General features: G+C 39.9%; 1 protein-coding gene across 9 annotated transcripts in view; it reads right to left on the bottom strand.

The window, feature by feature from the left end:
• MAST4 (microtubule associated serine/threonine kinase family member 4) overlaps positions 1-24155 on the bottom strand; it is a 562265-nt gene that overhangs the window by 309359 nt on the left and 228751 nt on the right. The window contains exon 1 of one of the 9 annotated variants that reach the window (XM_059916510.1): positions 18922-19007. The exons of 7 other annotated variants lie outside the window; for them this stretch is intronic. In XM_059916510.1, coding sequence (XP_059772493.1) covers positions 18922-18960 — 39 coding nt within the window. In that variant the 5' untranslated portion in view covers positions 18961-19007. Of the gene's footprint in view, positions 1-18921; positions 19008-24155 lie in introns of those variants that run through there. One more of the 9 variants, XM_059916511.1, reaches the window with a different exon arrangement.

The raw sequence follows: 24155 nt of genomic DNA, 5'->3' as shown, positions 1-24155 counted from the left end.
AAGGAATTTTTTTTTTTTTAAACAGAAAAGCTCTAAAACTGGACCTTGCTGAAGTGTTAAAGGCAGTGAAAGGCAAATCAGGCAAATTCTTTACTTGGAACCCTGCAATGAGTGCAGGGACAGCAATCTAGAATTTATCATTTTTATTCTGGCTGATGTAACCACTATAAATAATTGCCTCATGCCTGTGAGGTAATATGCTTTCTGCCAAGGACCCAATTAACATCGGAACAGACCTTGAAAGATTCTCCTTTATTTCACACGTAGTTTTTAACAAATTATATTGATATTTCTTTTTTTAAATTTTCCATTCTGATTGTAAAAATAACAGATAAAATAGATTCACAAAAGAATGACTCAAAAACGCAAAGAATTAAAATCATGTGTAACCTCGCCCCTGGAGATAACAAACTTGATTGATCATTTACCACGTCTGACCATGTATTTGGGATCTAAGGGGGACAGGACAATTTTCTTAATCTCAAGAAGTTTACAGACACTGGGGACGGAGAGAGACAAGGAGAACGGGGTATTAGGATGAGGTCCGACAAGAGCTTAGGTAGGTGATGGCGACCTGCAGGGGCACACGTACCTCGGGCTTGGGGGTTTACAAAGGAGAGTTACTGCTCTGGACAAAAAAAAAAAAAAGTCCAAATAAACTAGAAAAAGGGAGAGGTGGATTGAATGAAAAAATGGGAAGAGTAAAGGGAGATGGGGCAGGGAGGAGAACAGGTAAGGGAAGCGGGGGAGGGAAGCAGGGTGGAGGAGGAGAGCGTGGCAGCCAAGGGAAGGGCAGGGAGAGATAGTCTGCTCCAGGCAGAGTGCAGAGGTGCTTCCCTGCTGAAAATCTGATAAGAGATTTGGGTTTCTGCTGCTTCCTCAGCCTCCCACTGGGGTAGGAAGCAGAATGGAGTAAATTGGGCAAAGTTAGACAGAACCCTCAAGATCTCCATCAACTCTGCTTTATGGTCAACCTCTAGGCCACAGAGGCCCAGTTTGGCTACATCACAATTCCAAGCTGCCCAAAAGGACCAAAACGGAACCCAGAACAAGGACACTCCTATTTATCCCAATTACTTTCACTGAGTCACAGAGGTTTCCTATTTTGCAGTGGCTACCCACCCTCACCAAAATCTCACCACATCAACTCGTGATGTGAAGAGAACATGAAGCTGGGGTGGGCAGCATGAACTTCAACGGCCTCTGCTCTAGGTGTCTGATGCAGCTTTCTGGTATGAGCACGCCAGTCACCCCAGCTGCCTGCACCATGTGTATAAATGCTGCAGCCACAGACATACGTGTGGCTTGGCAAGAGCATCTGTGGAATTGGATGTTCCATCGTAAGCACAAATCTGAGAATATCTCATAAAGTCTATGCACTAAAGAGAAGAGGAAAACTGGGAAGAAAAGATGGAAAAGAAATGGAGAATAAAAAATAATCATTAGCCAGGATTTCCTGTTCCACACATCCTAATCCTCCCATAACTGCATCTAATAGCCGACAGATGTGAACAATTATTTAGAGCAGAAATGATAAAAGGCAATAAAGATATAAAGCTTTATGCTGACTTGCCACATCAGCTATCTATCACTGTCAAATCATTTAGTATGAAAATTATAATAACTTAGGCTAACTGATCATTGGTGAAGTCATGCCTAATAATTCTTTACTTGTTAAACAAATACCTGCCTGCTTTTAAGAGGTTATCACAGTAAGAATACAAACATACTAATCCTTCAAAGATGAAAATATTTCATTTTTATTGTAAATGTCACTGACATAAATTTTCATTTCTTATGTATCATCTTCCTTGTGCATCTTCGAATCTCTTCATAAACAAATTATATATTAAATCACATTTACATTGTAAAATGTCAAAAGTAAGACATCTTTGTAGAAGGAAAAAAAGCAAGATATTTCAGGGGAGAAACACACTAAATTTACTTTGTCATCAAAATAAAAATTTCTAAATACTGACAAGGAAAAATTGCTAACTTGAGCAAATGATAACTAAATAAAACCCACCAAATAATGAGGATGCTTTTCGTTCCAAGTAACAAACTACTCAATTCAAAGCAGCTTAAATAATATAAAAGAGTTACCCACTGGTGTGACTGAAAAGTCCAGTGAGAGGTTTTGTTTCAGACAATGTTTAATTCAGCAGCCTGAATCGAACGGTTAAGGACGTGGTTTCTTTGCATATTTTGGTCCTACTTTTCATGGTGCAGCCAATTTCCTAAAGCACACTTTCTTCATACACCCCAACTAGTTTTAAGCTACCCCTGTGGCTATGTATTTCCTAATTAATGCCCAGCAAGAAAGAGCATCTTTGCCTCACCATTCCCAATAAAGGGACAGAAGTTCACTCTGCTGGACTCAGTTTAGGTCTCATGCCATATCTGCAATCACTATGGTCCATGAGACGGAATACGCTGATTGGCCCAATCTACATCACATTCTCCCAACATAGGGACCTGAGTCACCTTTTCCAAAACCCCATGCAAATCAGGGGCTGCTAAGAAGGAGCAAGGGAGGAATGGATGTCAGGGAGGTATTCAGCATGAGGGTACCACATCTTCTAACTCAATAAGACCTCAATTTGGTTAAGTCATGCAAAACTATAGGATCCAACTCAAAATTATTTTCCCTAATAATATTAATAACTGTTCCTAGACACCCCTTTATCTCCATGAGCTCACTGGATGTCTTTCACCCTATGTTCCAAACAACTAAAATTACCTAACAACTAAAATTTAAAATCTTCCATCGTTTTTGTCTTATTCACTTCTCCCTGTTTACAAACAGGTTCTCCATACGTCAACTAGTTTATGAAATCCTTCCAGGATTCAAAAGGATGTTCCAGGGATTTTAAACTAGAATATACCTTTCTGATACAATTATATATATAATTTACAACTTACAATTATGGATTAGCTCTATTTTCTTTAGGAAGCAATTCATTAATCCCTAGCAACAAACCAGCAACACTTCCATAGACCAGGACAGCCTACCTCTTAGAACACTGTACATTATTTCACCCAGCCTGCCATAAATAAAATGCCCAGAACTGCTATCTAAGCCTACAGTTGCAAAAATACTATACAATATAGCGTTAGTCCCTCACAGCCACTGCAGAAGTATGGATGAATGGAACTCATTACTATTTCTATCCAGGTAAACACCTTAACATGGACACCCTACCACATGCATCTCTCGCCTACCATGTTATCCTGGATACAACGTCTACTGAAGTTATCAGAGTAGATGAAAACTATACTTGGGCTGTCTTGCCCACCTCAGAGAAGCAAAAAAAAAAAAAAAAAAAAAAATCATAAGACGAATAAGAGTGTGTTCAAACCGCCTAGATTCAATCTAGGCATCTTAGATTTGAAGCCAAGTTCTGCCACTTGCTAACTTTGAGACCCAGAAACATTAGTTAACTGCCCAGTTTTCCCCTCTGAGAATTGAGGATAACAGTACCTTTCTCAAGGGGGGTGATGCAGAAATGAAATGAACTGATACATGTAAAGCACTTAGAATGGTACCTGGTACTTAGAAACTGGTAATGTGTATGACAATTACCATACCTCTTCTAAGAGCGCCCTTGAAGTCCCAGCACAGAGTAGGACCCAACAAATACTGTGGACTGAATAAATCTCTTTTTTATTTATTAATTTGGTCCTTACAGTGTTCCTAAAGATGAACGACCATAGTGGATCAAGGTTATTTTCTAGACTCTCCTTTTTTCTCATGCCCCATACTCTCACTGGGTGATTTCATCCATGGCTTCAGTGAACACCCATATGATAATGCCACATAGATCTCTATCTCCAGGCCATTTTTGTCCTTATCTCTCCAAGCTCTTACATAATCTTCTTGTCTACTAGACATCTCCCCTTGAGTTTCCTGAAACTTAACATGAGCAGAACAGAAATCATTGGCCAACCACCATCACTGATGTCATGCCTCTGATAACCCCATTGCTGGGTGTCTTGTTATGTGCTCCCATGGCATCCTACAGACTCACCCTCTTCGTCCAGCCAGCCAGCCAGCCAGTCAGCACCTACTATGTGACGGGTTAACCATCATAACACTTATCCTTCTGCATTTAATTGTCTAGTTATTAGTCTGCCTTCTCTACTTCTGGGTCATAAACTCCCAGAAGATAACAGGAATTAGATCTTTTTTATCCCTGTAGCCCCAGCTTTGCACAAATTAAAAACACATGGTAAATATCTGTTGGGTAAGTGACTGAATGTTCCCATGACACTGGTGCAATTATGAAGAGTTAAAACACTTCCTAAAGATTGTAAATTAACTGCAGGAAGAGAAAAAGGTGCTAGAAGAATGTAGCCAATCACTGTTTACAGTGAAGAAATATAAAATTCAAAGATACTTTCTCAAATGAAATCAATATTCTTATACTATGTCCAAAGCAAGGCTGTTTTTAATTTAAAAAAAGGAAAGGAGATTAAGTGTGTGTCTGAAGGTTTAAAAGGTCATAGTCCCTAACTGAGAAAACCTGACACACACACACACACACACACTGACCGGGAGCAGCTGTTAAAGATGAATGCCAGACTTCACACCAGTTTTCAGTTTAGAACAACTTAAGGAAAGCATCTGACAATGACGGGAAGGACTATTATAATGAAAGACACTCTACTGGTGCAGGGGCAGGAAATGATGCAGCCACTGTTCACCACCAGCACTGCCCACCCCAGCATATCCACTGAAACGAATCTGAGGGCCTGGGGGAGAAAAGGCTGAAAACTGAGATAACTCATCAAAGAAGGAAAGAGTTTCCAATCACAATAATGTGTGCAACTCTTTTCTGCACTAAGCATGGACACTGATATATACCCAGGCTCAATTTTGTGTCAAAATTCCCATGAACATTTGTTATTTTCCCAGAACAACTGACCCTCCTTGGAAGAAATTACAGAACCTTCGAGAGCGCTAAGAGAACTAATAAAGTCCATTTTCCTATGGCTCCCAGAAGGTGACAGAAAGCTAAATTCCAACTATCACCAAAATTCCTCTATGAGGACACAGGCTTAACTAGGGACGGCGCATAAGCCTGTGTTCCTTCTCTCAGACACAGTGCTGGATGGTCAGCCTCTCAGGCTTTGAAGGCTTTATCAGAAAAAGCTGGTGCCAGCACCCAGAGGCACTAGGCAGGAAGTTGGGTGGGAGGGCTCTGGATCTGGCTGGGAGAATCATTCTCTCCTGTGTCATCGGTAAAGTGACCACCACTTAGGAAAAAAGGGATTCTTGAAGTTATTAACTGTTCCAGGAAGGCTAAGATGTAGAGCAGATCAAATGACAGAGTAACTACCTTGCTGACACATAATATTCTTTTAAAGTACTTGACAAATGAAAAGTAGTGGATGACTGCTTTGAAAATACAGGTGAATGGACAGCACAGAAAAGAGTCTCCCATTTCAGGACCACCAGTGTGACAACTATCAAACAAAGAAAAAATGCTTTGACATCAGTGCTGTATCTCATGGAAGCCTTATAAGCAGCAGATACTAAAGAGTCAGGTTTTTCTGGGGAAAACACCATAAGGAGGTTTTGAGTTCTTACCCATTTATACAGAGTAGAGTTGAATAAAAACAGCTGTAGATAAGGCAATGACATAGGTATATACATAAATGCATATACACAGACACACACAAGAACTCATTTTAAGTGTTGCATTTCAAATTATTTTGATTGGGTCAAGTTGTCTAGGCTAGTGTGGCACTAAAGATACAAAGTTTCATTCATGAAATTTTAAATAATGGTGATAAGATTTATCTCGGGATACAAGCAGAACCTAAATGTATAGCACATGAATAATAGAATGTGCATGAATTTTGAATGCTTATTTTTCAGAAGAAAACAAAGCATTGCATGTGTGAATTCTTAGAGACTCTAAGTGTAGCCTGTATTTGCATTTCAATAGCTTGCAAGGAAAGCTCTGTGAAATTGGTCAGATGTATAGACTCTCATCTCTCCTCCACCCCAAATCAGTCAATTAGCTTCTGGAGAAAGGAACATACAGAAGCTAATACCAAGCAGCTCAAGACTTATTCCAGCTGATACAGATCAAAACAGATTCAAAGCAAGTATGTTGAGGACACAGGTTTTCTATGGAACAAATTCTGGGTATGAAGCATACAACGCCAGGAGCTAATGCTGTTGTGGTCAGAGAACACACACACGGAAATGAAACAGACACGGCAGTGCACAGCAAGAGGAAAAAACAGGTAAATATCAGAAGACTGAGACCCAACACATCAGAACGGTTTCCAGCAGGCAAAAAGTTAAGTTTAGCAAATTTCGTCCATTTAAAACAAAGGCATTTTGGATGCCAGTTCTGCTACACTGATTAATATAAACATGCTATAAACGAACCCCCCTGTCATTCCACATTCCACCCCAATCCATGCACTCTAATGCTGTCTCTTCTAATTAGCATTTTTCAGTCCTCCCATCAAAAGCCTTTACTGACTCCACATTAGCTACTCCTTGCCCTTTATAAATCTCCTTATTTCAAAGCAGTTATTTTTTTAATGCCCACAAGAGCAAAAGTATAATACACAGGTATTACATATGTGAATGATGTTATCAATATATGTCTTTCGAATTGCAGCACTTTGGTTCCTTTATTTTCTGAAAAACTACTTTTACTAAGTACTGACTCGCCTAGCCATGGTTCCTGCTATGGGCTGATTGTCTGTGTCCTTCGACCCACACTCCACACGAATTCATATGTTGAATGCTGAAGCCCTAATATGATTGTATTTGGAGGTGGATATTTGGGAAATAATTAGGGTGAGACTAGGTCATGATGGTGGGGCCCTCATGATGGGATTAATGACTTTATAAAAAGAGGAAGGGACGTGGGATCTCTCCACCAGGATGAGGGCCCTCATCAGATATGGAATCCATGACAGCCTGACCTTGGACTCCCAGCTTCCAGAGCTGTGAGAAACACATGTCTACTGTTTAAGCCTCCCCGTCTGTTGCTTTGTTAAAGCAGCCTCAACTGACTAAGATATATGCCTACCTTTGCTGTAGTCCTCATAAAAATCCTGTGTTAGTATGTGCATGTGATACAAAAGGAAACTAAGCCTCAGAAAAATTTTAACCTGCCCCAGAGTCACACAGTTAGGATGTGGCAAAGCCACATGGAGCAAGGCAAACAGAGGAGAAGGAAGGCTCAATTGTCTACAAACACAGTAACCACTATCTGCTTGACACTGTTCAAAGTAATTGACACGCATACATCTTATTTCTATAATATTCCTGGGAGGTAAGTGATATTCTCATTTTACTGATGACAAACGTAAAATGCAGAAGAGAGCCCAGGAGAGGAAAGCCAGCAGGTGGTGGATCAACATTCAAACAGAACTAAAAGCTTCAATGCCTCTGCTCTTAACCACACAACACAAGCTTGCCCTCTGTAAGAGTTATCACTGTCACCGCAGTGCTCGGTAACAACCCACCGCACAACTAGTGACTAACAACAATAACCATGTGCAGGTCTGCAGGTAGACTATGGGTCTGCTGGGCTTGGCTTCTGGCTGCAGGATTATATAGGTCAGCTCCACCAGAATTTATTCTGGGACCCAGGCTAAATACGCAGGGACTACCCAGGGCATGCTCCTCTCACGGTAGATCACCAAAGGGCAGGATGGCAAGGCCAACCACACAAGCATATTTCAACAGCCTCTGCTTGTGACACATTCACCAACAGCTCAGTAAGACACATAGTGGAGCCCAAAGTCAAGTGGGGGAAAGTATCCCTGCCATCCATGAGGCCACTCCCTGGGCAAGGGAGTAAATGTATCCTTCTATTCCAGAGAAGTGAAAAATTAAGAGCATAATTGAATCTATCACACTATCTAAATTCAATTTGTATTTATCATAATGCCTTTTAGTTTGGATTGCTAAACAGTTAATGGAAAATGAATCTATGAGCCTAACAATTTATATTTGGAATAAAGTTTTAATGGAAAAGTGTAAATAGTCAAATCAATGTATTATTCCATCTTCACCTTCATGACAATGCTAAAATTGAGACAAGAGGCAATTAGAAAATATAAAACTATCAGTATCTCATAATGAAAACTATCACTATGATGAAGATCTTATAAAATATTTCTAGACCTAGCTGTTATCTCACTAAGTTTGAGCACTAAGCTAAAAAAAAAAAAAATCCATTAAAGAATACTTAACGTTTTCTACAATCATTTCTAGCTCATTGTAATACATTCTATTCTACCTCTAACTCCCCACCACTTTCCTGAGAGTTTCCATGTCCTCAACATACTAAATTACTAGGCAGGAACTCACAAAATTCTGCAGCTAATAAAGTTAAGTTTGGATCTTCATTTGTTGCCAAAATGAAAAAAAAAAAAAAGTTCAGTAATCAACGTGATTTAATGCCTTTGTGTATACATACACAAATTGAAACCACTGTATCAGAAAATTGATAAAATTGTACATATGCCATGTGTCTTTCTTGGTCGAACCCCCTATCTTCAATTACGGATATTCCACTCAAATGGAACAAAAATCTTGCCTGGATTTGATGTAATCTCACTCAGGTTTTAAATTCACTCACTGTTTCAAGCAATATGGCACCAACCTCATCAGCTTCATTTAAGAATGAATTCCTTTTTCCATTACAGCCTCCAGTTTGAGATATTTCATTTTGCCTTTTCAAAACGGTATTGGAATAAGACTTGTAGGCAAGTTGTCAAAGTTGGAAGCAATTTGCAAAAATACACACACACAGCCCTTCAAAATTGGATACATTAGTTTCAAGGTCTGACACTAAACCATAAAACTACTTTGCTATCTATGTAATTTTAACCAGTTCTGCAAAATAAGTGTTAAAATACACATTATTTTTATGCTATTTTTTAACATCTTTATGGGAGTATAATTGCTTTTACGATGTTGTGTTAGTTTCTGCTGTATAACAAAGTGAATCAGCTATATGTATACATATATCCCCATATCCCCTCCCTCTTGCATCTCCCTCCCACCCTCTCTATCCCACCCCTCTAGGTGGTCACAAAGCACCGAGCTGATCTCCCTGTGCTATGCGGCTGCTTCCCACTAGCTATCTATTTTACATTTGGTAGTGTATATATGTCAATGCTACTCTCTCACTTCGTCCCAGCTTACCCTTTCCCCCTCCCTGTGTCCTCAAGTCCATTCTCTACATCTACATCTTTATTCCTGTCCTGCCCCTAGGTTCTTCAGAACCATTTTTTAGATTCCATATATATGTGTTAGCATATGGTATTTGTTTTTCTCTTTCTGACTTACTTCACTCTGTATGACAGACTCAAGGTCCATCGGTAATTCTTGAAAACTATTCAAATGGAAATCTATTACTTTGAGAGAAATTGTGTTCTCTCTTTATTCACAGTCTAGTTCAATTAATTATTTAAAGGGGATGAATTCAGAATCTATATCCAGACTTGACCTCTCTTTGGAAGTTTCAGCCCATACATCCAGCTGCTTACTGAGCATCTCTATCTAAAAGCTTCCAGAGGTGCTGCAAACTCAAGATGCACAGAACCAACTAATCACCTCACCATCCACGTTATTTTTATTTCTTGCTTTCATTTGTTTCTTGTTATGCCTGAAACCTGACAGTCACCTCCAGCTCCTTCCATTTCTTTTCTCAACCATCCCAACAGGTCATCAAGTCCTATTAATGGTACCTTCAGTTGCCTTTTCTCTACTTCCACTGCCAACATCTCAGTCCAGCAGCAGATCTCTTACCTCCCCATTTCTAACCTCCTAGCTGTTCTTGGCTTCTTCCCAGGCACTACTCATTAATGGCTGACAGTCGGTAAAATATTTCTGTGCCCTAAGTGAAACCTTTTAGTGGCTTGCTACTGTTTAGTCTAAAGTCCAAACCCTTCAATATGGCGGTATTCTTGGGACTCTGCTCATCAATTCCTGCTTCTCACATGCACTGTTTGCAGCACCTTGAAAAGGACACACCCTGTGTGGCCACCACACCTTTGCACACGCAGCTGTGCCCCCTGCCTGGAACACCCTTCTCGCCTAGTCAGTACCTGTTCATCCAGCATCATCTGGCAGAAATAGCCCCATCTCCACAAAGCCTTCCCAGCTTCCTACAGCACAGCGGGGCACCAGCCACCTCCAGTGCCCATGCATTGTGACTGACAGGGGTTACGGTACTTGCTGTTGCAGAAACTGTCGTCTCCCCGACCATACTATAAACCCCTCACAGGTCAGTACCATACTCCACTCATGTCTGGACTGCTAGAGCCTGGGATAAAAGTGCAAGAGTGTAGATTTAAGACACAACACTCAGTCCTCTGACACAAACCTGTTCAATATATACTGCTGGTGCTCTTATTTACTATTATTATTATTATACATTAATTGAAAGAAAGGCAGAGAATGGAATTTTTTTTCTTGACTGCCTGAATCAAAACACAATCTAAGTAAAATTGCAAGTGTTTTGAGAACTCAAGCATGTACCTTACTGAAGAGTATCTATGATAAGGGTTCCAAATCACAGGCGTTTGTTGTCTTTAACATTAGAACGTTTCAAGGCGCAAAGCAACTGTCTTACCATGCCCTGGAGGTAGTTTCGTAAGGCAAACCATGTGTGCCAGCGATTTAAAAAATGTAAAATGGCACCTGGACACTGCCAGTGCCCTGGGTCCTTTTGGAGTAAAGGTCTAGGGCTCCCTCCAGCCACACCACTGTAAGAACAGTTCCCCAAGGTGGGTTAGTTAATGGTTTGAGCTCTCACATTACTACCTTTGCCATTATTTGGGAAGTCAAGAAACAAATGCAATGGGTATACATCCCCTTCATGCACCTCTCCATAAAAATAAAACCCAGTCTCACTGGAAGAAAGAAGGCAAAGCTGTTTAACACACCTGTTAAAGGTTGTCAAACCTTACATTTGGGGATACCGAAGTGGTATGTGTCATGACTTAGGTGTTCCTTGGACACGTGATCCCCCTAGGAGCAGTGGGTCTCAAGCCTGGCTACACACCACCAAGAGACTGATGTGGATTGCTTCGAGGCCCTAGGCTTTAGAGAGCTCTCCAGGTGATTCAAAAGGGCAGCCTCACTGAACTGCTGGCCTAAGGTTTGGAGTGAGGCATCCCATGGAACTGATTTACCTTCCTCAATGCCAAAAGAATGCACAAGATAAAAAACAGCTTTAAGAGCCTTTTATTGGTGGTACTGAGTCGTATAAAGTTTTTTTTTCCTTAGACGATGAAACAAAAAAATTAAAAATTGGCCACCAAAACCACTTTTTCAACTGATTATAAAAGTAATACAGGCTTGCTATAGAAGAGTTCAAGGAAAAAATTCTTATGGTGCCACCATCAAGATATAATAAATTAAAAAAAAAAAGATATAATAAATTAACATTTTATGGTGCCACCATCAAGATATACTAAATTAACATTTTAGTGCAGTTTCTTGCTATTAGTTTAGATGATGATAATGAAGAAAAAGAAAATAGGTCCTTAATAAATGTTAGATATGATGGATATTTTTTAGCCTTTTCATACCTCATTTTAATTCATTCTCAATAATTCTGCAAATAAGTGTATTTTACCAGTGAGGAATTAACCAGCCTGGCCAAGCCCATACAGCTTAGTGGCAAAGATGGTCTTAAATACTCCAAAACCCACAGGGCTATCCTACATGCGCGCGCATGCACACACACACACACACACACACACACACACATTTTTATAGAATTGTACATACATTATGTATACAGATTAGTAACCTGTTCTTTTCCTTGCCATTACTGTCAAGCTTTTGCCCATATCATCAAATATTTGTCAAAAGCATGATTTTAATGGCAATAGTGTCTTCTAACACATGTGTTTCACAAATTGGATGCCAATCTCCATGCTTTTGGTTGCTTCCAAGACAAATGTATGATTTCTAGGACACTTTAAAAATCTATCATGAGACTTCCCCGGCGGTCCGGTGGTTAAGACTCCACATTTCCACTCCAGGGAGCGAGGGTTTGATCTCTGGTCAGGGAACTAAGATCCCACATGCCGCACCATGCAGCCAAAAAATTTTTTTTAATTTAAAAAATAGATGATTTTATAAAAAATAATAATAAAAATCTATTGTTACTCTTATTTAAAATGTAAGTTTCAAATAAATTCCAACACCCTATTTGATTTCATTAGACTCTGGTGCCAACAATAAAATTATTGATCCCTGCTTGCATATTGATCTTTGTAAGTTCATGTAATTCTTGATTTTTATATTTTATCTAGTTTATTGATTATTTGGTCTTTTAGTCTTTTCTTCTTGTCTTCTGACATTATTCATTATTCACTGTGTTTCAAATGCAATGTTATTAAATTTTTCGGCCTTACCTACTTTGAGAAATCTTTTCAGGCAACTTAAGACTTTCAAAAGCTATGATAAATTAAACCACACAATTCTTAAAAAGAAGGAACTAAGAGCTAAACCGTGAAGAAGTGGTGGCTCATTTTATCTACAAACTATTGCAACTGAGTATGAAACCCTGTCCTGATCGGCTAAGACAAAAATGAAGACCATGCCAGCTCTCATTATCTGATTAAAAGAAGCAAACTTGTTCACCTAGAGAGGAAGAAACTTTTTGAGTACTGAACTCGAAGCAAATTTATCACGTGGGCGTAATACAGAATAAGAGACAATGCACAACATAATGGATAAGGCTTCAAGGGGAGTTTTACAAAAAGTGCAAAGGTGTTCACTCAGAGCCATTTCTTTTAGAACCCTCAATAAAAGCCAAGGACATAATGTGAAGTTGTAATTCGGATGGACAGTCTACGTGTGATAGGACCTGCTGGAGGGCAGAGCTCAGGGAATCCTGGAGATGAATGGTAAGAGATCTCTTGGGCTATTGCTCTCACCCGTCACTTCTAAGCCAGGGTCTGCAGAGCAGAGCGATTCAAAATTGAGATTGTTTGCAGGACCTGAAGTGCAGGCATGCTGCATGACTGATTCAAAGGAGACCCACGTGCTTCAGTGGAAGGGGAAGGACTAATATTTTCCCAGGAGGATTAAGAGCCTGGTTGGAAAGACATCATTACACAAAAGTCGGAAACGGTTGGAGGCCATGACTTTTCAAAAAAAGCAGCTCTGAATCTGTTCAAATGCTTGAACTCAGTTCAGGCCCCAGAGATCTGTGCCTATGAAAGTTGAACACTGTCTTTGGCTGGCAACTGCTAAGAGCAAGGGGCAATAAAATACATGCGTGCTATAAGCATGCTGCATGTATTTCCACTGCCCAAACAGATCTACTCTCCACCCTATACTGGGCCTTGGCGTTCGGATGCATGGACCACGCACGGCTGGGGGCTCCTGTACCCCTCCGGTTTCTGTTGGGTTTCGCTAATAGGGAGCACCGGAAAGAGTGCAGAAGGAAGGAGAAAAATAAGGCTGCGATGTCCCCGTCCACCTCCCTGCAGAATCACTTCGGTCTGTGTCCCTCACCTACGGTACCTGTCACCTGCCTTCTCCATCTCCAGGTTCTGTAACTGCTCCCTCCCTCGCTCCTTCAGGCCTAGTGAAGGTAATGGCTCCCTGTGGCTTCCAGCACCTTAAACTTTCCCTATACCCTGCCCACACCTTTTAAAGCATCCCTTTTATAAACTCCCCTCAAATTATCCAATTCATGCTCACCATCTTTTTACTGCCTAAGGCCCACCTGATACCCACATTCAATTATTTAAAATCACACTATGCAAGGCTCTGTGCCGATCCAGAGGGCAGTTAACTAAGGTTAACTGAATAAGTACTACATGCCAGAGGCTGTGCTAAAGGTTTACAACTGCCTTCAATCTTTAAGCATGTATTATCTCCATTTCACAGCTGTGGACACAGAGATCAGAGTGGTTAAGAAACTTGTCTAAAGTTACAGAGCTACTCATTGTCACGGGACACTAAGCCTCAAGGTGTTTGTAGTTTCATTATAAGACACTCAAATCAAATAATTTTAAAATAATGTATCACGCAATAGGATTAGGTGTGCAAGTAAGTAAAATAGACAATGACTATTATAACATTCAGAATGGAACATAGTAATTATGGAAAATTTCAGGAAAGAATTATAGTTTACTTTGGTCCCGAATGAGCAGGGAGAATTGGAGAAAATAAGGAAAGGATATTGTAGGTAAAGGGGATACATCAAGTCTGGAGAGGGGGTGATGGAACGGGGTTTTGGAAGGCAAAGAGTTGGAAATGAGACCAGAAAAGTAGACTGAACTAAATCAGACAGAGTCAGGTGCATTTTTACTCTATCCTCGAGTAGATGACGCAAAGTCATGTGGGGATTTTAAACCAGGGATTGATGTGGGGATCTACAGCGACAAGCAGGATGGAATGGAGAAGGACCTGGACACAGGGGTACCAGACAATACAGAAATTTAGGTGTGAAAGAGGCTGCCTAGACTCTATAAGTATTTTTAATGTAGAATTGACAGGGGCTGGTGACTGCAGGCATGAGACGGAGAAGTCAAAGGTGGGAAAAGGGATGACCTGGAGAACAGGTATTGCCTTGACAGAAATACAGAGATGACAATTTTCTGGTTTATTAACAGCTGTACCAGAGAATGAGAAGGTGCAAAAGAAGAGCTAGTATTCAAACCTGTTTATTTGATGTTGTTTTTAAAAAAAGTTTGTTATGAAAACAATCCTTAGAGTACAAAATAGAAATTTGAGTGAACATAAGATTTTAAGGGCACCCCATCCTTACCCCTTTGTGGATCAGGAAACTAAAACTACAGTATTCTATCTCTATTTCAGAGGCAGAAATTCAACTCCTTCAATGGATAAGAAACACCACTTGGATGTGACCACAACGGGTCTCACTGATTAGGTACTCATCGCTACCAAAAGTTCATGTGCCATTTTGATTCTTTCTGTCCCAAAGTCATCTCTGTGCCTTTCTGGAACCTCTGGAGATCAAAAGTACCTTATCCCAAAGTGTAATTATCCTAAGTGTTTCTATTATAATCCTCTAACTAGACTTCTTTCCTGTAACCACCCAGAGTCTTCAAATGATAGGAACCAGGATAACACTCCCACGTAATGATCCTGCTATTAAGTTCAGGTGAGTGCAAACACATCCATAAGCACATTAAAGTTAACACAGAAGAAACACTGAGACATTGTGACTGGAATAACCTACATCCAAGCACTGCTGACACCCAGTCAGAATGTAAGAGTCCAGAAGAGTCTTCTCTGTTTTCTAAAACTGAATTCCAGACCAAGGCCAGGGGAAAATCAGAGCCTAGGCCAAGGTAAGAATGTTAGGTTTTCGTTGTTGTTTCAAATAAGGTTGGGGGATGAGATCAGGTATAGGGGAAAGAGAAGCAAACAAAACAGAAACCTAAACACAAATCTAGAAATCTAAATTATAAATATTTAGTTGGTAACCTCGTCATATCTGAAAAAAAATTTTTTTTTAACATTCCAGCTGCACATGACAGTGGACTAAAATGGTAATATTTAATTGGAGAGGGGAGAAATCAACAGAAGATGCTACCAAGCAAAGGAAAGCACAAGAGAATGGCAGGAAAGGATCACAGGAGGCCTCTCTGAGATACCCCTCCCTCTTTTAGTGCCTTCTTCCTGCTTTAATGATGCCCGTTGTTCATTTTTCTCCAGCCTTGGGATCTATCACATTAGGGATAGGGACACTTACATTAAAACAAATAAAAGGGACACACATAACGGAAATCACTGAAACAATTAATTTCCCTGATAGTTAAAAAATATGACCCCTGTTTAAGGGATATTAGGCCCGAAAGGAGCCAGTTATCCTTTGAAGAATTAGACCTGTCTAGAAATTCAAATTGCCCCAAGTCCAAAGTCTGCCCAAGCCCATCCATCCGTCAGAATTTCCCACGTTTGGAGATGCAATCTGAAAAGTTTTCCAGATTCTAACAGGGGAAGCCACTGGGACCTCTTTCTCTCATTCTCATTTCAAAGGCAGTGATTGAAGTGCTATCAGTAGTACTGGAAATATTAATACATTCCACAGAAAAGATGGAAACGTGCAGTCACTTAAGATGACCAACTAAGTTGTGTTGCCATTTTATGAGGTAGTCATGCCTTGAGAAATTATATGCTCTGACTAAAAATCATTTTTCAAAGTCCAAATTTTAAAAACACCACTAGTAGGCCTGTGTTTTAAGAGCTAGAGGTACTGAAATTCTAAAAGTAAGTTCTAAACACACACTGCATTATTCTATACTAAACACATTCTGAATTATTGCAAAATTAAATTTTAGAGAATTATAATATTCGTATGCTCCATATTTTTGACACAAGGCTTTAAGTTATTTAAAAAATGGATCTGTTCCAATTCTAAGCATCTAACACTAAGCATCTATTCAGTGTAACAGGCCAATAGAGTCTTATTATTAGATAATATATTCTGTCATAATGACCCCTGTAAATAATGCTAACTGTCTTTATTGGTGATTCTTCTAAGTTAAAAATAAATTCAAACAACAAATATGGAATAAAAACATAACTATTTCATCTGACTAGTAATGATATGGAATGTTATAAAGAATAGAAATCATCTTTGCTTTCAACAACATAATACTTATTGAGGACCTTCTATATTCTAGTGTATTTATTACATGGCCTTTAACTTAAAAAAATTCAGTTATGCCTATCTCCCATGTAGTACACTCAAAAGTCATGTTACAGCATTTTACAGAAGAATAAACAGACACCAAGAGGGTATGTGACTTGCTCAAGATTACCTAGCAACACAGTCAGAATCAGTCATACAAATGTGTAAGTTTCAGCCTAGGTTCACTACAGGTATACCTCATTTACATGTTGAAATGTTTCATATACAGTAGTATGTATTTGTAGATTAACTTAATTTCTAAATTCACCAGGTGGCGTTGCTCTTAAGAACTCTACAGCAACATCATTTGTAATACAAATGTATACTTACATCTTGTATTTTGTAAGTAGTTTCCTAATATTGGAATTTCTTAAAACAGCTACTCTGTATGTGCAATGTCTTTTTTAATAAATATTGGATATAATGGGAGTAAAAGAATAATAGGCTTTGTTTAAGCCAAAATAAAGTTGTAACTATGAGGTGGCAGAACTTTTACACACTGTTATGTTACTATTTCTCACAATGTGGAGAGTTTTATTTCATTTACAATAGAAAGCAGACATTCTTTATCTATTATATAGTAGAATATGGCAGGTGTAGTAAAAGTACGTTAAGTACAACGAAGATCTAACGGTCTAAGTACTATATTAACTAGCAACGTTTCCTTTGTTTTGTTGCAAATCTTAGAAAATAGCTTCATTATTTTAAACAGCCACAATAATGATTTCTTTATTTCTAAAATTAGAAGTTCTATGAAATCTATACCCCTCAAAAGCACCATATATCTCAATCATATCCTCTGAAGTTGTGATGATATATATTACAGAAATAAACCACAAAAAAGAGTTTCTTATCAAAAACACATTTTAAATTATCTAAAATGAATTAAAGGAAAGAGAAAACTCTCAGCAGAATTGCCATCAACATAGTAATAATCTGAACCATTAGGAGTTTAATAGAGTTTATCATCTTTTTAACAAAGAGCCTTTCCATATTTAACCAGCGACCCCAAAGAGGACGTGAATCCACACAAACAGCTGTGCATTACCAGAACTTCATAGATGTGATGAAAACAAAGAAAAGGAAATCCACAGCAGTGACTAACCACACTGTACATTCAAAACAATGACCACACTGAAAATCATTAGAGTCAGTCTGTTTACTTAGGTTTGGAACAATAGATGACATTTAACCCCAACTTTTTTAATCCCTCTTTTGTTTACCTACAAATAATCCTTTAGTTTATCTATAATATTATTATAATATTAGAGTAACATGAATAATATTAGTATTAGTAACTGACATTTAAAACAAAAAGCAGACAGCTAGCCCAGCTGTGAGTCAAAGACCATCAAGGAATCTCTGAAACATTTCTACATGTGCTGTATATTCGGTCTTCCCAAGCACTTTTTTTTTTTAATCTCAAAAATAATGAATGAGAGTTTAACGATGGCTAATGATTAGATCCTTTCGCAGAGAAAACTACCACTTACACACAGGAAAAAAGAGTTATCAAGGAGTTAAACATACTAATTTTGAACATACTCATATTTTGGCTTCCTGAAACTTACAAACGGCCAAGCAGATGTTTCTTTCAAGTTTTCTGATCTGCCAAGTTTTGACTTGGAATACATTTGTATACTAAAGTCAGAGTCATTAAATTAGAGAAATTTGGGCACAAAAAGCAAGGCAGTAAGACACATATCTTTCCTCATCTCAACATAAACAAATTACAGGGAACTTTGATTGAGCTGCCAGCAGAAACTTTCATCTCACTGACAGGAGGAAACATCCCAGCAGCTGCACACATCTGCCAGGCGATCAGACAGACGCTGCTGCCTGCCGTACGGGCTGATCCCGACACAAAACTGAGTCCCGTGTTCCCAGAACTGAACGGAGTTGCTGCCCTCGACAGACTTCCCAGACTTCTGACAGAATGCCCAACCGGCTCCTCAGATGTCACTGCCAGCCACGATTTAACTATTCTTGAACAGCCAGCAGAAAAAAAACAAACAACCAACAAAGTCTCAAGCTAAAAGTCGTATCTATTGTCTCTGACAAAAGAGCCTTTCTCGTTGAACCCTGTGATGGGTCACTTAGCTCTGTAACTAGAGACTTAGCGTATTCACGTTGCTAAGAACTGTGCACATATCTGTGCCCAGTAAAGGAATGAAAAGGGAACTTTGAAATCCTCCACGGCTGGCCACTGGCAACCCTACATTTCAAGAATGGAAGGATCTCCTACCTGGAGCCCTCTTCGTCTTAGAATGCTGGACTCATCCATCTCCCCCTCCGCTTTCTCTGAGCCTCTCACAACAGTCTAGCCATGCTGTACTACCTCTACTTCAGCACGCTAATTCAGAGCCCAGCAGCTGCTAAACACTTACATCACGCTCTAGCTGATTGGAGCCCGGGGTCAGCTGGTCCCGCTTAGTTATTCACTCCAGCAACTTCGGGGATCACGGATGCTTGCAGTTCGGTGGGAGAGCGCAGCAAGTGGGCTCAGACGCCTAATGCATCCATCCAGGCGGAGGAGCCTCTTGCTAGTAGATAGGAAATTGCGGGAGCCCTGTTTTTTTCTTCTCCTTCAAAATACTGGCCCTGGCATTCCAGGTGACCAGAAGATGGCTTTTGGCAGTGGCCTCGGGTCAAGCCCCTTCGGAAGCAACTATAAGGTCAAGGTGGCTAAGTAAATCAGCGGTGACAGACACCTCTGTAAAAGGCAGCTGCTGACTGGGATGGTGAGAAACTAGGGCACAGCTGGCCAGCCAAGCAGTACCACCATGCCTGGCGCTCATCTTTTCTGATGGCATCAAAGAAAAGGAAATGTTGCAGAACACACACGCTGCCGGAAAACCTGAAAACAGAGGACTCAGGGCGGCTGTTCTCCAGCCACAGCGGGTGGAACACCTTACCCATCCCAGCGTGAAAGCCAGTTCATTTACATAAATACCTTGCCGGTCGATTCCTAGCCCAAAGATACAGTTTAGATTTTTAATTTCCCTTGTGATAACAACTTCGTTCGTTCTGTTGATACTGGACCAAAATGTAAAAAGGGAGAAGAAATTCTAAGAGCCATCATTAGTTGGAATAGTAACCTATTTCTAGTCCAGAAGCAACTAAAAAAAAAAAAAAAAAAAGATTCCCATCATGTGCAATTTCACAGTCTGTTTCAGCTTGTTTACTCCACTCATCCTCATCTTATTTCAATTCAAAGCAACCAAGAGATGAATATTAAGTTTTCATTACTGGCCTAGCACAGGAGTAACAATATACGATGCTACCAATTTATAATAAATTATTCCCCCTTGATTTCTCTTCTAAAGATATTTAAATTGAGAGCATAGTATGGTCCTGAGAAGCAGACACTAGGGCTACCTGTAGTTTGTCTCAGAATTACCTCTTCCTTCACTTTATCCCTTACACAGTCCTTTTTTCTTGAAAGAAAGGTAGTTAGGAAGGCAGGCATAATTTTTTTTTTTTAAATCGGTAATTTCTGTTTTTTACCTAATCCAGATAACTAGCGATTTCTAAACATGGGGGGTGGGGAAGGAAGAGAAAAATGGTTCCTTACCCAGGCACCTGCTATTACACTAGCTTTCCGTCTCTTTCTGGCTGTCAACACACTATTAGGCTTGCCATCAATTGATTAGATTATGTCATTAAAAATAGCTCAGGGATTTATGAATCTAACCACGGAGGAAAATTGATTGCATTTTATGTTCCCAAACCATCTTTGCCTACATCTCCAGACATACAAAGGGAAACCCTGTCAAGAAATGTCACCCTTCCCTCGCAGACGCAACCTCGGAGAAGGGTATCAGGGTATTTTTTTCCACTTAGGCGTGCTCATTTGATACCACTTAAAGGAAGAAAACCCCAGAGAGTTTTTTTGTTCTTGTTCTCAGGTGGAGGAGTAATGCCACCTCTAAAAGCAAAGAAAAAGCACAAACCTGGTTGTTGCTCAAACCAAAATGTACCCCCAAATTCTAGCACAAAAGATTTTTAAGATTTTTAAAAACTACATATTTTTGTTTAAATTCAAGGACAAAAAAAGGAAAAAAAAAAGAAAATCTAGGGGTGGAAGGGAAGAATCAGTGTGCTATCTGTGGGAGAATCTGCAAAGCTGGTGGAAACAGATCCCATCCTTGACAGGCCCACCTGTACTTTAACCTTTTCCTGCAAAAGGAAGGCCGGTCTCTTCAATGAAAACAAAAGGAATGACAGTTGTTGCCCTTTCTCCCTCAATTCACCCTCCTGAGAGACGAGGTTAAACAGCTCCCTGAATGTGAAGTGCCAGTCTTCAACAAAGTGCCTTGGCAGGGGGTCAGAATATATTTACCAACTTAGATGTCACTGTTATCTGCCCACAGAGGCATAAGAAAGTCCTAACTGAATTTAGGAAAAACAAATCACGACCCAAGAAGCTGAACTTTTAAAAAGCAAAAGCCGAGCATGGTGTCCTTAGACGTGCTTGTGATCTGAGGGCTGTGATCTTCATTGCGCTGGCGCTTCTAGAGAAAGTGGGGTCTGATGGAGGACATCAAGTTCCCACTAGAGAAAAGGAAGGGAAAAGACTTTTCCCCTTCAAATAAAGATCATAGGATGCCAGGAGGAAAAAAAAGTAGAGCCCAGAAGTATCTTTTCTGTGGCCAATCAAGTAAACTGGTTGGAAGTGCTATCAGAAGACATTTCGAGGATAGAGTGACAAAAAGTCAGGTGATGTGTGTCCCAGATAAGTGGGTTCTGTGCATCTTAGGCACGTGGCACCTAGACCTGTTTGGTGGCTGGGAGTGATAAAAAGGAACTTGGCTAAGGGTGAAAAGTATGTTTCTTAACAGAGGAATATTCTGAGATAAAAATCTAGGTTAGTATTCAACCATTAACTAAGTCTAAGATGAGGATTATGACCATTGCACCATCAAATCTAGTATGAAAAAATATCGATTACCTATCAAAATGTATCACTTTGAGAAGTGATACACATACATTTTAAAGAAATAAAACCAGCCAGAGGAAAAAACATTTGGGACAAAAATGAAAGGCTGCTGAAAAATAACATCAAGCAATAACGGCTTAGCAGAGGGAACAGTAAAACGAAAATTGCTACATTTACCCTTTGCTATATATTTTCTCATCAAGATAAGCCATATGTTAAAATGCAATAAAAACTTCAAATGATGACACTATTCACAGGTAATAATTAGGAGTTAGTCTAATTTCCATTAATAAACTCAGTTTTCCTGCAATTTTACACCTTCATGGAATATTTTCACAATACTGTGAGTCAGTTCACAAAGTACCAACCTCAACATGTATAGCTTTTACATGTGTATTCAAATAAAATCTGGTAGGCTTTGTCATTAATGGTAATCTAAATCCAGGAGCTTCACAGTACTTGATTTAAAAAAAAAATTATTTGTGTGGATACATCTCATGCACACTCTACCGTAGGCATAATTTACTTCAAAGAATACTCAGCATCTGTGGACACTCTAATAAGGGTCAAATTCAAATTTTATTAATTGTAAAAATTAATTAATAAATGGCTCACAGAAACAAAAACAAGACCAAATCCAGAGTGAGAAAAATCAGGGGAGGCGTGGGAAGCGTTTGGTTAAGTAGTTTCACAAAGGGAAAGGATAAGGTTTTGTGATCACTGACGTCCACGTAATGTCATTTGGTGGCAGGATACAGGTTTGTCACCTGATTTACACAGTCACATATTTCTCACAAATTTAAGAACCAGTTACCGCTCCACTCTAGATCCACATTGGTTACACTACAGCAAATGCACCTACTCTTTGATCTTACCTACTCTTCAGCAACTGAATGTGCACTGGGAAACGGCGGTGAGGAACACCGCAAGGAATTTTTTAAGCACCCCAGATGGGGGACGTTTCCAAACATAACCTTACCTACTACACTCCACTGGCTAAATACACTCCCTGCCAGCAGCTCTCAGCCTGTGGCTCCTGGACCACTTATCCAAAAGCCACAGAGGTGACGTGTGAGGGGTGTGAGAGGGTAAGTTCCTGGTGGAGGCAGGGGCTTCCCTGTCCAGATCTGCCAGGGGGAGGAGAGTCATAAGAGCACAGCTGTGACCCTATCCCTCATCTCCCCAGAGTCCTCAGTGTGCTCGGAATGTGATTTCCAGTACCATCGCCCCAATCTGTGGTGGGATTTCCCCTTAATGTCGCTTTGTGTATCTGTGGCAGCGATTACTATGTAGCAAGACAGACAAGTACCCACAAAATGCATTAACTACCATATCCTGTCTGTTACTTTTAGACAACAGACCAAGGATTTGTACATCTCTGTTCATTCATGAGGGAAACCAATATGGCCAAGTGGATAAATCCCTTCATTCAGTCATTGATTATGTCTTCCACTCACAGATAAATGCCAGTGGCCAATGAGTATGTTGTATTTTTAAAAAGGTAATATAAAGGTCATAAAAAGTTACAAATGAAACAGGTCATTCATGAAAATGTATATAAAGCATCCGTTATCATGAATATTATTATTCCTGTGTCAATTTAAGTGGTAAAGAGAACCCTGAATGCCAGTGACCAATGTAACTGTGAGATCTGCTCAAAATACATATAAATATTTCAGTGCTTATATTTAAAATCCTTCTTAATTTTAGCACTTTATTTTCCTCCATGTTTTATTTCTAAATAACGATAGCTAACATATATTGAGCACACAGTATATGCCAATCACGGCTCTAAGTACTTTATACAAGTCATCTCATCGAATTCTTACAACAGCTCCATGAATTAGCCATACTATCATCCGCATTATACAGATAAGGAAGCTGACATCAGAGAGGTTAAGTATCCTCCTAAGATTCCACAGCTAAGGAAAGGCAGAACTGGGATAAGAACCCTGACAGGCTGACTCTTGAGTTGGGGTTCCTAACCGTCCTATTGCCTCTTAGTGCTTAAACAAAGAAGGAAAATGTGCTTTCAGGGTGAAAGGAACACATGAAAGGTGTCAGATTCTTTAGCTTCAAAAGGCAAATTAGCACATTCTAAGCTGTCAATGGTCAGAACACACCAGAAAAGAGCATTTGGCATCTCAGATTCCATGGCCATGTGTCTCTAAAAGACAAAAGGAGGAGGGTCTCAGCCGCCTTGGGGCCGGAAGGGAGAAAGGTGCCCCTGGGCAGGAGTGCGTGGAGGAAGAGGGTGGCCAGAGAAGAGCTCTGGGGCACAGCTCTACTTCTTAAATGCATCTGGGCCTCCAGAGGCTTCCCTCTTGGAACAACTCTTCTTCACCCTTCTGGGTCCAAAATTATACAGTTCTGAATATACCATGTACTTACTTACAATCAAGCGAATTCCACAGAACTAAGGCCCCCCCTTGCAGTTGTTGGCCAGCGTACTACACATCCCCATTAATTTGTGGGCTTTTGGCAGCTCTTCAATCTCTAGTCTGACACTCTTCCGTTTTCTGGAATTTACCACTGAAGGC

The sequence above is a fragment of the Balaenoptera ricei genome, chromosome 3 (genome assembly GCF_028023285.1).
Source record: "Balaenoptera ricei isolate mBalRic1 chromosome 3, mBalRic1.hap2, whole genome shotgun sequence".
Lineage (NCBI taxonomy): Eukaryota > Metazoa > Chordata > Mammalia > Artiodactyla > Balaenopteridae > Balaenoptera > Balaenoptera ricei.
The sequence above is the reverse complement of the archived record's forward strand: the minus strand, read 5'-3'. Positions and strand labels throughout refer to the sequence as shown.